This window comes from Carcharhinus amblyrhynchos, chromosome 9 (genome assembly GCF_965287045.1).
Source record: "Carcharhinus amblyrhynchos chromosome 9, sCarAmb.v2.hapA, whole genome shotgun sequence".
Classification (NCBI taxonomy): Eukaryota; Metazoa; Chordata; class Chondrichthyes; order Carcharhiniformes; family Carcharhinidae; genus Carcharhinus; species Carcharhinus amblyrhynchos.
The window spans coordinates 25,216,223-25,232,025 of record NC_137332.1 but is presented as its reverse complement, the minus strand read 5'-3'; the positions used below and the strand labels follow the sequence as shown (position 1 = coordinate 25,232,025).

Genomic DNA, 15,803 nt, shown 5'->3' with positions numbered 1-15,803 from the left:
ACAAACAATGATTGCTCTTTTGCTTTTGCTCAGAGCTATCTACTCCATACCAATAAGATTCACTCAATGAACAAGAAAGAAAACACAGTTAAACAAAAACATAGTCACTAAGTCTTTTCAGAATTGAAAACCATCATATTCTGCCAAAAGAAGAAGAGCCGAAGGTGACACCAGGCCAAAGCTTGTTGAACGATGGTGAGATAACGCCACCTCGTGTAGTTTACTTGCTAGTCCTGCAAGAAACGTGGATTCAGCTACCTAAGAAACGTTCTTCCAAACTCGTGAAAGCCGGGTTTGTACCATGGCATGGCATGAACCATGAACACTGCAATTCAAACTGATAATACTGTGGCACAATACAAGCACATGAAACAGTTGTCTGTATGTCTTGTCCTTTGATCTGACATGATCTACTTGTAACGATAAAAAAAATGCTTCACAAGCAGATATCCAAACTGGGAAGCGCGTGTACTTGCCAAAAGTTAAATTGTATTTCAAGTTTAGGAGTTCCAGTTACTAAAGTCATTCGAAGGAGCACTTTCTTCTGACCGTTGTACCCACTAATGATAGCAGCACTCGCCAGCACTGACAGAGCAACATATTACCAATAACACACGATTCTCTGCTCTTCAAATCAAAAGAGGTTGACCATATTTCACCTCTTTCACAGCTTCTGTTCTGTATCAACAATTTTGTTTCTTCAAGATAAAGTTCTAAAAACATCCTCTACCCAAAAAAAAAGGAATAGCAGCAATAATGGACAAGTCTGGGACGGAACAGCCAGTCTCATGAATTTTGGGGTTGGGAGAGGAGATAATAAACAAGGATAAAACACAATGTAAAAGTGTTTGTTCACACAGCTTAAGAAAGTCTTTACATTCAAGCTATAAAAGAGAAATACCTCAACAATCCTGTTGCACTTCTCTCTCCAGAGGTAATTATGGCACGTCTATTAGTGTCTTTCTTTCCTTGTTTCACACTAAAGTGGAGCAATGAGTTGTAACTGCACCGAAATCCCACCCCCCCGCCCCCCTTCTCAGTATAGTGTTGATGCAAGATGACAGGTGAGTGTTTTGTTCAGATGTGCAGACTTCCCGCTAGTTTGGTGCAGCTGTATCCTCGTCCTCAGTTGAGGTTTTGAGAGTCCGCAGGCCACTCTTTTTGTCTGCTTCGTTGCCCCAATTTCATTTTGTGATCAGAGTAAAGCTGCCTCAAATCCCAGCTGTCAAATCTGTAATCACTTGTCCCTTCACCAATTTCCTAAGGAACTCTTTTTCCTTTCCAATATTATGAGTCCAAGACTGGAATGAAATTAAAAGAAAACATCAATAGTTAATACTTTAGGCAAGGTAATAAATATTATTAACATGTTTCTTCTAGCTGACGGTCAAATTCTGATAAATATATACAGAAAAGCAATTTCCCAGTAAATGTTCTGTTTCAACTAAATTACATTGGGACCCAAGGATTTCTATGAGCTCCAAATACCTTATAATAAAGGACAAATCTTTAACCTGAAGCCCAATTCATCCCTTACCAAAAGATTTAATGAAAAGAAAATAAACTTTTTAAAATATAGATCGACTTTCAAAATGAGCTGCGAAGGCACTGACATGACTATATTTAACTTAAAAGCATATAAAAAGTGAACAATTATGGAATATCAGGTGTAAAGATAGCAGGCCTGATCTTCTGGCTCTTCACACTGGTGGGATCTTCTGGTCCTGCCAATGGCGCACGCCTGCCGTGGGTTTCCCAGAAGCATGCGGTGGAATCGATGGGAAATCCCATTGACAGCAGTGGGACCAGAAGATCTCACCTCTGGCCAATGGCATGCCACCTCCCTCGGTCAAAAAAAACACCGCGGGGAGGCCAAAGAATCCCAGCGCACACCTTTGGATTTCTAAACGTTCTTTCCTGAAATGGTAAACATTTTGAAATTACCTACCTTTGATATACTCTTCCTTATTCTTCCAATGTCATTTAATTTCCACATTGAGGCTTTTTAAATCCTCCAGCTGTTTTGACTTACATGAAAGCCCCCAGTAGCAACAACAATTTTGCATTAATCTAGCACCTTTGACATAGCGAAAGGGTCACACAGAGCTTCACAGGAGTGATTATCAAACACAATTTGACACTGAGCCACATGAGAAGCTACTATGGCACACGGCTAAAAGTGGTTTCAAGGAGCGTCAGCAAGGTGAAGAGAAAGTAGAGGCATGGAGAAGGTTTATGGAGGAAATTCCCGTGATGAGGGCCTGGGCAGCTGAAAATATGGTCACCAGTGGCGGAGCAATTCAAATCAGTGTTGGGCAAGAGGGCAGAATCGGAGAAGATTGGTGGCTTGTATGGTTGATGAGGTTACCTAGATAGGAGGGGGAGGCTATGAGGAACCTAAAATTAGGATGAGAACTTTAAAATTATGGTGTTGCTGGTTTAGGAGTCAATGTCAGTTGACTAGCACAGGTGTAATGGATTTGGTGGGAGTTCGGGTGCTGGCAGTAGGGTTTTGGATCTCAAGTTTATGAAAGATTGGAAGCCAGCCAGGTCATGTCTACAGGTAACAAGGCAGAATGAGGGCTTCAATAGATGAGCTAAGGTAGGGGTGATGTTACAGATGGAATTGGCATTTCGATTATGTTGCTTGAGACACCTAACCAAGCCTATTTGGCTGGTATAGAATACAGATTGGTAATAACCAGGGTGTACTGACCTCTGTCCGTAGGTTGAGTATACTCTTTGGGTTTAATACTAAAAGCTTATAAGTGCAGAGCACTATGGAATTTCTCATTGCCAGTTAAGGCATAATTACTATAATGATGAGGACGCTGACTGCTGTCTATTAGGAGCAAAGTCGGACGAATCCCAGGGAGCAATCTACTCCTCAATTCTAGGTATTACTGATAAGCCAAGCTGACTGGACAATCATCACAAAAATATCCTGCAATACTGTGTACTTGCCTGTCTCAAGAAGTGGATTATTGAAGCTGAGATAGATGATTGATGAACCAATCTTTCTTCACGAGACATATCATTTTGAAAGCAACAAAACCCTAAAGGAATCTGATGTCTCTCCCCACCCCCACTCAAAGCAAGATACAACTGTCACCTAAATTGTTGGAGAGAGAAGGAGCGAAGTTGGGTGTAAGGGAACAGTAAAAATATTAGCACTTTGGAATTACTAGTTCTTGTAACCTTACTCCTGCTTCGTCTACAGAAAAGATCTCCTTTTGGGATTCCTCAATTCCTTCAAAGGATGTGCTATTGAAGAGGCTGATGGAATTCAGAAAAGCAAGACCAATGTGCAAAAAATGCATATTTCGGGTCTATGTGAGCAAGTAAGATAGGAATTTTAATTTCCTAAAACAGGAGATGGGGCAGTTCAGATGTAGAAATTTAAAAAAACTCAAATTTTAAAACAAATCCAATCTATCCACTTGCAGGTTTAACAGAGGCAGGACAGGAAGTGGGAAATCAATCTGCTCCCAGAAAGTGAGTTGTCAACATAAATATTATAAAGCAACGTAAAGTTTCATGCTTAACTTCCCTTATAGATTTAACACTTGTGGTAGTGTTTCCTGGGCCTTGAGAAAGCTGGCAACTCAAAGAGAGGTGGAGGCAACTTTAAGGAAATGAAGAGTGCCTTTCCAGCGCTTCTTGTGGACTAGGAAGAGTAGATGTGCTTCCCCAGCATCCCAAGATTACTTACATCCCTGCGGTCAGGTCAAATCAATGGGAGTCGACCTGCCTGATTTGAATTTGAAACAAAAGCTTGGCAGTTAACATCAACTGTTGTCTACTGAATTCTCCATTGCAACACATCTACCAGAGTCCACTTTTCAACCAATTAGCACTCTCTTCTCATGCAGTTTAAATTGTTGTTCCCTTTACCACTGGTTTATCTTGCGTAGCTGTCCTGATGAGTGAAAAATGACAGTAGCACATCTCTTTTTTTAGCAATACCTAAATATCATCACCATGCTCAGCGTGACTAACTTACAGAACAGTCTCCTGCTTTGGGCTGCTGTATTCTTTGAAGCATTTAAAGGAAGTTGGATAAATTGCTAAGTCAGGAAAGATTAGGAGTATGGACAGGATTTGGAACAAGATGTAAAATGTTCAAACCAAGCCTTGAACTAATACAATAGTGCAAACTGGACAAGTTGGATTGCCTATTTCATTGCTTAGATGCTAATGATCTTAAAAATAATGAATGGAATGTCATGGATTCAAATGAATCAGTGACTGATCTAATTAAGTACAAATCAGACTTTGTGCATGGTGAAATTTTTAATTGCACCACCCCACCTGCAGCCATGCTTTCAGTTGCCTCAACACTAACCTCTGGAATTCCTTCTTCTTACTACCTTAGGAGAGGTGTCAAGGCCCCGGAGAGGGTATAGAAAAGGTTTACCAGGATGATACCAGAGCATGAGAGGTCCAGCTAGGTAGAGAGATCGGAGAAGGTGCTTAAAGAGAGAGTGGTATTCAATATTATGAAGGGTTTTGATAGTACATGGAGGAAGAAACTATTTTCTCTGGTGACTGAGCCAGAAACCAACAGTTACATATTTAATACATTTAACAGAAGAACTAGAGGAGAAATAAGGAGAAAGTCATTCGTATAGAGCGATATTAAGGTCTGGAATGGAAGACCTGGAAGCATGGCGGAATAAGTTTCACAGCGCAGTTTGGACGTTAACTTGACAAAGACTAATTTGCAGGGTTATGGGAGAAAGCTAGTGTGTGGGACCAACAGGACTGCTCTTCCAAAGACACATGATGGGCTGAATAGTTTCCTTCTTTCTTCGGGATTCTATACCTCTCCTTTTCTACATTGTTTCTCAAAGCCTACCTTTTTGGGCAGGCTAAGTAATGAAATATTTTGTTTCTTTTTCCATCTGTTGCTTGAGCAGATAGAAACCAATCATTGCATCTCAAAACAATCCAATAGGGTCACAAAGTTTAAATCAGCAAACTCCTGGCAAGTGTGGCTCGAGACCAAACTCAAGGCATTTTCTTATTCAGGCATTGGGGAGCCTAAAAAAAGCTTTATGATGGGAAAGAACATATTAATAAACCTGCCAATCCAATGTCCTAGGTTCCCCTTGGTGAATCCCCCAGATCAGAAATGTGTATGGACTGAAATCAATGCTCTATAAACCCATTCCTAATGGCAAGCTAGAACAAGTGCCCTAAGTTAGCCACATCTCTGGACTATGTTTATTATAAAAATAAAGGATCATGTCTGCAGGTGAGAAACTAGTCTACAGGAATCTTCCAGATGTAAAACACCCCTGGTAATCATGTCAACTGCATCTGGTAGGTTATTAGTATCTCAACTTCAAACTCAGAGCTGTGCAAACATTCAGTCAGGACTTCACAAAGCCACAATTCAATCTACCCTGAGATCCTGCGACCATATTTTTTGCATGCTATCCATGTAAATGTCAGGAAACATTTAGCCCCGTTGGCTGTTGTTGCAAGTTTGCTGCCAAGTGCGTGTGTTCTTCTGTACAGAAAGGGCATGGATACATAAATCTTCACAAACAAAATTGCTACCTGGGCTTTTCAACTGAAGGACTATTTTCATGATTGGAGTGATTGGATATAGAGGGTGGAATTTTCCTGTCCTGCCCACCATGGGAATTGTAGCGAGTGGGGGCGGACCATGCAAAGGTCCACTGACCTCGGGGAGGAATTTCTGGGCTTGGGATGAGCACGGCCAGTAAATCCCACCCAGGAACTTTCAAAGACCTGTTTTTTAGGACATTTGTCCTAATATCTCTTATGTGGCCCGTTGTAAGATTTTTGCTAGCACAGCTGTGAAATGTCTTCAGATGCTTTACTTAGTGAGCAAGTTATGGTTGCTGTTATTGTAACCACTCAAATAAACTAAACCCTCAGTGGGGAAAAAAAACCCTCCAGGTTACTCTAATGATCCTGCCAGAGTTCTGCTTGAATCTAGGTGAGGATCGAGAATGGATCAGTAATTCGTCCTCTGATGTAAAGCTGGTGCACCGATCATAAGAAAGAAAATTGTAGCCTTTACCAATATTATTCATAGATCTGGATTACAACACACATGTAAAATTGCATGTTGTCACAGCAAGAGGTTAGGTGGCTGCACGGCTGGTGTGGATCAGATTAGTGCCTATATCATCGGGTACAATCTCTGTTCCGGCAAGGGTTCATTCAAGACCTGTCTCCTTGCCCTACTGTGTTGGTCATGGCACTTTGGGTCGGATCTGCCTTCAAATACAAACTGAAGAAAACGATCATAGGATAATGTGATGTTGGTGCAGTGGGCAGGAAGAATTACCAAAATTACAATCCTTGAATTCTAATGAGGAGAAGGGTGTAGAGATTGTGGGTGTGGAAACAACTGAGGAAGACAAAGAGGGAGAGGTTGGAGGTCTCTCCAAGACTCATGGCTGATATCTTTTATATTCCTTATTCATATACAACCGGGGACATATTGACGCATATTTTACCCATCACAATGAATGCCCACGATATCCACCTGCATAACACTGTACATCACTGTAACTGCCCATCTGCTGGTAAAATCCACATCCATGCTTTTCCCACCCACCTCAGACTTGATTCTTCAATGGTCTTCTTGTTGACCTTGTGGGCAGAATTTTGCAGACCTCTGCCGGTGGATTTGCAGGTGGGTTTGTAAAATTCACCAGTGGCCATGCCGCCACCTTCCTGCAGTTTCTGATCTGCCTTACGAGGGATGAGAAAGGCCTTCGCCATAATTGAGATCCTTTTGTGGCCAAGGCTGCTTCAATTTTGACGTTGGTGGGAGGAGGGGAAGGAAATCCTGCGCCCCCATTTTCCACTCCCATAAACTTGTGCTCATCCCAAAAACTTTGCTGCCCATTTCGAATTTCACTCAGTCATCATTTCTGAGCTCATTGACATAAGGTATTTGGGAGTGGCATGGTAGCACAGTGGTTAGCATTGCTACCTCACAGCGCCAGGGACACAGATTCGATTCCTGCCTTTGATCATAATCTGTGTGGAGTCTGCATGTTCTCCCTGTCTGTATGGGTTTCCTCTGGGTGCTCCAGTTTCCTCCTACAGTCCAAAAGACCTGCTGGCTAAGTGCATTGGCCACACTAAATTCTCCCTCAGTGTACTGGAACAAGCTCTGTAGTGTAGCGACTAAGGGATTTTCACAGTAACTTCATTGCAGTGTTGATGTAAGCTTACTTGTGACAAGAATAAATAAACTTTATTTTCTGATTAACCAACCCATCCCTGTTGCTTCCTCCAATCCTAACATTTCTAAGAACTCTGTATTCCTCTAACTTTCTGAGTGAGTTTGTATGCCTAACACAATTGAATGAGAGCAAAGAGGCATCACAACGTGTTGGGCATTCTAATATATTACAGCATGGATCAGAAGCATTTGTGCTCTGTGCTTTTGATTCCATGTGTAATGGGGTTCCAATCTTAAATGTGCAACTGTGCAAATGTTGCCAATTCGGAGAAGGAGGAAGCTCTGAGCAAAAGACAAGCATTTCTTGACTCAATGTGGAGAAGAATCAAGGACAAATCAGTCCACGCCATTCAATGACGTTAAATCACCTGAATGAACACTCTGGCCCTGATTTTACTGGCACAGCCGCCCCAAAATCAGGGCAGGCGAGGCTCACAGAACAGCATTTCCCGTTGGCCTTGGGTGCCATCTTACCAGCTTCGGGCAGACTTGCCAGTGAAATCAGGGCCTCTACTCCTGAACAAACTATAATTAATATAAAAGCCAAAGTAAATTGAAAGTTGCCTTTCACTATGTTTATGACTTGGATGCATTTTTCTGTCAATAGGGACGCCACTGTCAACTGGAACTTGTGACTCGCAGGCCAGAAATTCCGGCTGACAACATATAGTCTTTTATTTGTCCAATATATTGATGCTCGTGGAACATCAAACATCAGTTACGCTTTTCACTGCTGCTGCGCTGCCTTTCTATCATCTCCTTAAAGTCAGAATTTGTACTAGAAGGTGTTTAAATAATAGAAAACTAATCTGCCGGATTTAATCGGTGGAATGCAGAAATGCCACTGCTGACTAGCACTCAGCAACTCACTTGACACAGTAATTACACGGTAACACAGGTCACTAATCTATGCCCTGCGTTTGGGCCAATGTTGGAACACGATAGGTTGTGGCTGATACAATATGAAACTTCTGAACAGGTGGAATCTGTGCCTTAAATGGGAACATATACATTTAAATCACTCATTAGTCTTGACCTTGAACACTAACATATTTTTCAAAGTCCTTTTGACCTTATTCTTAGTAAATTGATTTTTTAGCAGATTGTAAGTAACTTACAGAGAAACTTGTTATTCAGTTTAGAATAATGTCCTTTCAGTTTCTCAGATATGGATTCAAACCCAGCTCAGAGCAGGGGGCAGGTTTCCTTCCTCTGATATATTACAATGCCGTCCCTTCGTCTGGGGTCAATCTTTAGTTACTGACCCTACGTATGCCAGTGGGATCAGCAACAGGTCCTCATGGGGAAAACTCCCAGCATAATTGCTAGCATAAGAATTTTTAGGATCATAATTCTGGGTATCAAATACTCAGGAAACATAATTATTCCTCTGCTATTAAAAGTGGTGATGCTGGGAGGTATTGTTATTCCGAGTCAGCAGTTAATTAGGATTGCATAGTGGAAATTTGCAGACTGATAAATATCATAGGTTCTATTTGGGGATCAGACAGTATTTGTGCAAAGTGCTTCAGTTTCCTTGGAGATTCAATGCTGTAGATTGGAAATGGTCAACAGAAGAAGCAGGCATGATGGCATTTTCTTCATCCATTCATCTATTTTTAGGTCTTTTGATAGGTATTGGGATTTGATATAGTTCAGGATATTTAACAAAGTTCCTCAGTGGTGGATGTCAATTAATGAACCAATTGATTCTGATTATCCCCAATCCACTGCAATTTGCTAGCGGCTCAGGGATTAAATGGAAGGCTGCATGGGGCTCCTGCACCTTCTGAAGGCTGTCCAGCAAAACCTGCTGTATTTGTCAATGCTTCCTTTGGGAGCTGGACAGGGGGGTGTGGGACACAGAAAGAGATCCAGCAATGGGCAGAGTGACTGCTGAAAGCCACCTCCTTGGGTGAATGTAATTTCGCCAGCAGCCACTGAAGGCAGGAGGAGGTGTCAGTCTCTGACTGACTGGCAGCTTTGTGCTTCTGGGACCTCAACTGCAAGGAAGGCCCAATGGTAGCCAATTAAAATGTTGAAGGGAGGGCGCTTGATGCTGTTGGGATCACCCACAGAACTGACAGGTGTTCCCTGCCAGTTTTCCAGCCGGTGGTGAGACACCAGTTGCCCTGACAAAATCCTGGTTCACCCAGTAAGCTTAACACCTTCCACCAATTTTTCAGGATTATGACTTTAAGATTGAAAAAGAAAGCCATTTTGCCCACTGCTAATCTAATCATTTCTACATGAGTCAATAGATCCTACAGCTTGGTTAGAATGAGAGAACTGTGCTGAATATTTGCAGCAGTTTGCAATTATAAAAGAAGCTGGAATTACATTAAGGTCACACTGGATTCATAAAATGTTCACCTAACAATGTGTGAACTTCTGAAGAAAAACCTACAGATTATAGGTTTTTTTAAAAAGACACTTGTCAGAGATGTTGCAGCAGAAGGTCATCCTTTCTTGTCTGAGTATCAAACTTACACAAATGTTCAAAAACATTTGTATGATGATCTAACTGGAAACCCACTGCAACTCTTGAAAGTAAAATTGTAAAGGCAAAATACTGCAGATGATGGAATCCGAAACAAAAACAAGAAATGCTGGAAAATCTCAGCAAGTCTGACAGCATCTGTGGAGAGAGAATACAGCTAACATTTCGAACCTTTAACCCTTCGTCAAAGCTCACAGTAAAATTGTCATGACCAGCAGTAAGGTGTGACATTGCTGTAAATTAACCTTTCAAACTCTTCTATTGCCACTTATCATCATAGTGATTTAGTTGTGTCTACTTCTCTTTTGTTTCAAGAAGAATTGTTCTTCAGTTTCCTTCCCTCCTCCCTCAGTGGAAGCATTGGCAGTGGCGACATTACAAAAAAAAACTGTAACTACACAAAGTTCCAATTTATTCAAAAGGTTTTGAATTACTGTGTGTATGTGTGACTGGATCAAATTCCTGTTTATTGAACACAGTATTTTTTTGCCTGTGTAGAGTTTGTACTGTTGGGCGAAGTTCTTCCCTGCAACTGTGTGGAGTTCATTTCTTATTCATTAAGGCAACATTAAGTAAAATGCAACAATTCCACTGCCATCTGGCACATTGTATGAAGTGAATCTGTCCTAGAGTGAACTGACGGTTTTATGAAGTGAACACATAAACGAGGATAGTTCACTCAGACCCTTAAATGAAGTAATCTGATATACAAGAGGAAAAAAAACAGAAAATGAAATGGGCAGTTTATAGTTTCAAATATTAGGCGCTAAAATTATTCTTAATGTGCTAAATGGCACCAGGAATTGTATCAAAAACTTTAGTTACTTAAATATATCTTACTTCAGTGAATCTCTTTAAACTTTTCAAAGCTAAAATATATATTTTTTCCTATTCTTCCTTCTCAGACCCAGTTTGGTTTAGTTTATACATACGATCTGCACCTCTTTATTCAATCACAGCGCTGAAATAATTGTCTGGTGGCTGTTTTTTAAATAATAAATATTAACGTTAATTTTACACACATACCTTTCGGCTTTGAATTTTTTAAAAAAGTCATCAATGCAGTCCATGACAATACTTTATGTAATTTTTGAGCATTAACAATTGTTACAATGTTGCAGCAAGTTTATGGAGAAATAATTTGTTGAGGATTACTAGGAAATTCTATACTCCAAACATATTATTAAGAGGTTAATTTCTGTCTGAGAAGGAAAATCACTCAAACTTGTAAACAAGCTTATTCACTGGCAACATGACCCCAATGTAGGGTCTTTGGTGAAGACAGGGATACAGATGACGGAAAGGCTAAGAGGTCCTGAAATGCAGCTGGTGTTTGGCTCCTTGAAGGTAGGCACGTTCATCTGTTCGTATGGAAATAAAATCACAGGATCAAACATTTTATACTGCAGTCTCAGTATCAGGTTGCAGCAGTTGCTTTTTTAGCTGTCAGAACTGCCAGTCATCCACTGGAGCAGCAATGCTACTACAGAGTGCATCAGAGTTTCATCCCTGGATTCCACCAAGGGGAATGTTTGCCCTCAAATGCCCTCAACCCTGCTTCATGAAGAACTTATTTGGCCTGAATAAAGATCGAAGCCAACCTAATCTAAACCTTTCAGAATTCCAAATTAATTTGTGCAACTAAATTATTCTTCCTCATTAAAATAAAAGCAAATTACAGCTGAAACAAAGACAGAAAATGCTGAAAAATCTCAGCAGGTCTGACAGCATCTGTTGGGAGAGAATGGAGCTAACGTTTCAAGTCTGGATGACCCAAAGTGTTAGATCTTATCACTCCCCATGGATGCTATCAGACCTGCTGAGATTTTTCAGCATTTTTTCTCTATTCTTCCCCATTGTTCAGCCAGTAAGTGCATTGCTCAGTGCAAAAGTGAGTCACAGGCAGGAAAAGCTGAGGTAGGTGTCAAATTAGATGCTCTCAGCCAGGATGGTTGTACAGGGCATATAATTTTCCTTCCTGTGCTATGATTGGGGAATAGATAGATTGTGTCACTCCTCATCCTGTATTCAGCAATCCCTGCTGAGAACTGTGGCAATCAGAGGAGGTCTGGATAAGATATTGCTACTTACTGTCTAATTCACACATGACAAATGTTCCCTTGAGCAAAGCACTGGAAATAGACCAACATATATTGAACAACTCTAGGGAGAAACTGAAGAATAATTCTTCTCATACTAAAGTAGTCACAAGTGGCCACAAAAATAATCGCTATAAGTGGCAATACAAGAATTTGAAGGGTTAATTTGCAAGCAATACCTATCACATCTTACTGCTCACCACGATACATTTTACATGTGGAGTTGTAATGGATTTCCAACTAGACCATCATACAACTATTTTTGAACATTTGTGTAAGTCTGACACTTAGATAAGAAACAAAGACCTGTGCCACAACATCACTTTTCCAAAATTCATAAAAAAGAGAACACATTATTTGATTGTGCAACATTTATAATTTACAAGCCCAGCTAGAACTGACCCTTGGCATCTAGCATTATGCAGGCACTAATTATGTGATTCAGAACAGCAATTCCAGAGGTCTGTGAGTTTGCACAATTTTCTACTTGCTGAATATGTCATGAACACGCTATTGGGGTGCTATAGACTGTGTGGCGCTATTGTTCTGTACTTTCAGCTTTTTTGCTTGCAGAGGGGTGGGGCAGGCAGAACTTGTGATTTTTTTAACCTTGACGATGTGAAATAGGCATTTGATTGAAACAGATTCGTGCATGCCAGGAATGAGGCAAACTGCAGCAAAACTAATCAGTTTGTGCAGACATAACGTTCTCATTAATGGTGATTGCCTTCAGTGTCATTGGCTCTTTTTATAAAGGAAGGGGTAGAACAAGGGCAGAAATGAACTTAGCCAGTTTTTCAATTCTTTGCTTGCGTGACCTCTCCTAGCTCTATTTAGCATCTTAATTATTTGCAAGTTTTTTAAATTTAATCTTTTTCTGTCACTTCATTAGTGCCATTTTGCAACTTCCAATTCGTCTCCATGTTTGGAGCAGCTGTGTTTCTCCCCATCTTCTTTTCTCTGTCTTTTCCAACTTTACAAAAATGTATGTTTGTCTCTTAGTTTTAAGTTCAAATGAGTGCGTCCCAAAACAATCATCCATCCTTTTCCTTTGCAAATGCTGATGAAATTTTTTTGACCTTTCTTTCAAATTTCCAGTTTAAAAAAAATTTTTCCAAGAATAATTGATTGCTGCATACTCCAGAATTTTACTGTAAGGCAGTTCAATGACCATGCTGGTAAACGGATGGAAAACGCCACAGAGAAATTAGCCAACTAGGCCAGATTCAATCAGAGGGTTTTGCACCCACCCACTGTGCCCTCGCTACTTCACCTCTTCAAAGGATATAAGTTTGATAATAAATCTATTGAACTTCTCCAAAGGTTCCAAGAGCTTTTGGCTCTGTATTCATCCATTCGTCCTTCCATATATCAAATACTGCACGACAACATTGAATAATTATAACATAGAAAATAGAAATTGTGCAGCAGACTTTCACTTCATTTTAGCCAACTGTAACTAAACTGGGAAATTTGGGCTGTCACTTTTCATCTGGATGGGCAGGTGAAAAGGTAGGGAATAGAGAGATATGGACTGAGTAAGGGTAGGAAGTTTTTTTTTTAGTTCATGATCGGCAGAGGTTTGGAGGTTCTAAGGGCCTGTTCCTGGGCTGTACTTTTATTTGTTCCCCAGACCCTTTAACCTTTAATTTCAAATTCAGGTCTTCAACTTTTATCTACTGCTACTGCTTTCCTTCAACAATGCAATCAATGATAGACAAGGGGTGGAATTCTCTCAAAAAAATTCAAAGTGCCAAATTCATGTAAAAACTGAAGTAAATCCCACTGGTTTCTTTAGCGGGATTTTCAAAATGAATCTCCCACACTGTGTGCACTGCAGAGTGCCCTAGCGGGAATCTTGCCGAAAATCTGTGAGTGGAGTCTATTCCTGCTGGAGAGGCCAGCAGTATAGTGCTGAGCCTCCGGCCCCCCAGCCCACCTCAATCACCCCCCCATCATGGCAGTCCTGATCGCCCGATCCTCCTCTGCCCCCCGACAGTCCCAGCCCTCCACCCCCTCCCCAACAGGCTGATCCCCAACGCCCCCCCTCATGCCAATGGCCAACCCAATTGCTGGCCTCCCTCCCCCTGTCACTGATGCAGAATGCAGACTGGCGGTGGGACCCCACTCCCACCTCAACTGATACCTCCCCATAGGCTCCAGCCCCCTCTGGCCTTGCTCCCTTGGCACTATCCGGTGGGGAACTCCGGATAGTTGCCCACTATCCGGTGTGCCCCTTGGGCACTGCCACTTTGCCCCTTTGGAAGTGTGAGGGGGGCCAAGCTGGCAATGCCCAGGGGGCACTTCCCTCTTTCCCCAACCTCCTAGGGGGCCTCCATGGCCTCCCTTCACTCTAGCAGGGTCAGGTCGCCAGCTCCCCACCAGCAGGGAGCTGTGGTAAACCCCGCTGGAATGGCCGGGGGGGGGGGGGGGGGGGGGGGGGGGGGGGCGGTGGCAGCAGGGAGACAGTACAAAGAACAAAATCAGCCCGGGAAACAGGCCCTTCGGCCCAACGAGCTTGCATCGCCATGTCAACACCACCACTCCACCTCTCTACCCATGACCCCTATCTAATGTTTTATGGCCATCCAGATTGAGGGAAAACTGATTTAGGGACAATTTATTCCTGCCAATCAGCCTAACAGCACATCTTTGGGGTGTGGGAGGAAACCGGAGCACCCGGAGAAAACCCACGCAAGCACGGGGAGAATGTGCAAACTCCCACAGACACCGGCCCAAATCCATGTGTCTGCATAGCAGTCAGTGATAGTCACTGAGCTGTCGTCTTGCCCAGTATCTTGTCCAGTTTAGGCACACACTAACGACATGAAGCACTAGGCCAATCTCGAACAACCAAGAGCAGCCCCAGTATGACCCATTGCGTGTATGCCCCTCGTTGGACACGAGGTGGACCAACTTAAAACCTGTGAATGAAAAGAGAAAAAACATTATTATCATACTATACCCATTTACATTACCAGAGACGCCCCAATGCTAATGACCCTTATTTAAAGGTTCTCCTATATCCACCTATCTCCAACTCAGTCATGTGCCTGTCTAAGTTACTCTTAAAGGACTCTAGCGTGTTTACCTCCACCACCTTACTTGGCAGAGCATTCCATACCCCCACTACCCTCTGTGTGAAAAACCTCCCTCTAATATCTGTGTTGTACCGCTCCCCCCTCACCTTAAGTCCATGGCCCCTTGTCCTACGTGTCTCTATTATAGGAAATAGCTTACCTCTGTTTACTCTATCTATACCCTTCATAATCTTATATACCTCTATTAGATCCCCCCTCAGTCGACGTCTTTCAAGGGAAAACAGCCCCAATTTCTTCAATCTTTCCTCATAACCCAGTCCTTCCATACCAGGCAACATCCTGGTAAACCTCCTCTGCACTCTCTCCAGAGTCTCCACGTCCTTCCGGTAGTAAGGCGACCAGAACTCTACGCAGTACTCCAAATGCGGCCTAACCAACGTTCTGTACAACGGCATTAGCGGGCCGGAGACTTAAGACCCGGGCCTGCTAATAATATTTAAATACTCATTCCAATAATTTATTCAGATCTGCACCAATTTCTTGCATGGAGTTGACGACACTGGAATTCAGGCAGCTGGAGACGCACAGAGGCCATGGCACCCAGCGGGAAGCTCACTATATAACCTCCACTGATGTCTCCCTGCCACGTGTTGCTGGGAGAATTGTCCCCAAGCATTGAGTGCAATACTCAAGCATTTATTTCTTCTACTGTCTAAAATGTGAAATTAGTTTGCTTGAATTGACACATTGCTGTCTTTGTGTTTGCTTTTTGTTGCAACTATGTTCCCAATTAACCTACCACTCTTTTTAACCCAGTGGGAAGAAACCTTGGTTTCTTGCAGGGTTTTATCAATGATCAGCGAGCTGTGGCTATTCCTCAGCTTTTCACTGGGAATCAGAATTTGCAACATTGAGGACTATGGTGGCTG

General features: G+C 42.1%; 1 protein-coding gene across 3 annotated transcripts in view; it reads right to left on the bottom strand.

The window, feature by feature from the left end:
• Positions 1 to 1,041: 1,041 nt before the first annotated feature.
• st3gal3a (ST3 beta-galactoside alpha-2,3-sialyltransferase 3a) overlaps positions 1,042 to 15,803 on the bottom strand; it is a 523,437-nt gene continuing 508,675 nt past the window's right edge. For all 3 annotated transcript variants that reach the window (XM_080195328.1, XM_080195327.1, XM_080195329.1), the window contains one exon: positions 1,042 to 1,301. In XM_080195328.1, coding sequence (XP_080051454.1) covers positions 1,212 to 1,301 — 90 coding nt within the window. In that variant the 3' untranslated portion in view covers positions 1,042 to 1,211. The remainder of the gene's footprint in view (positions 1,302 to 15,803) is intronic.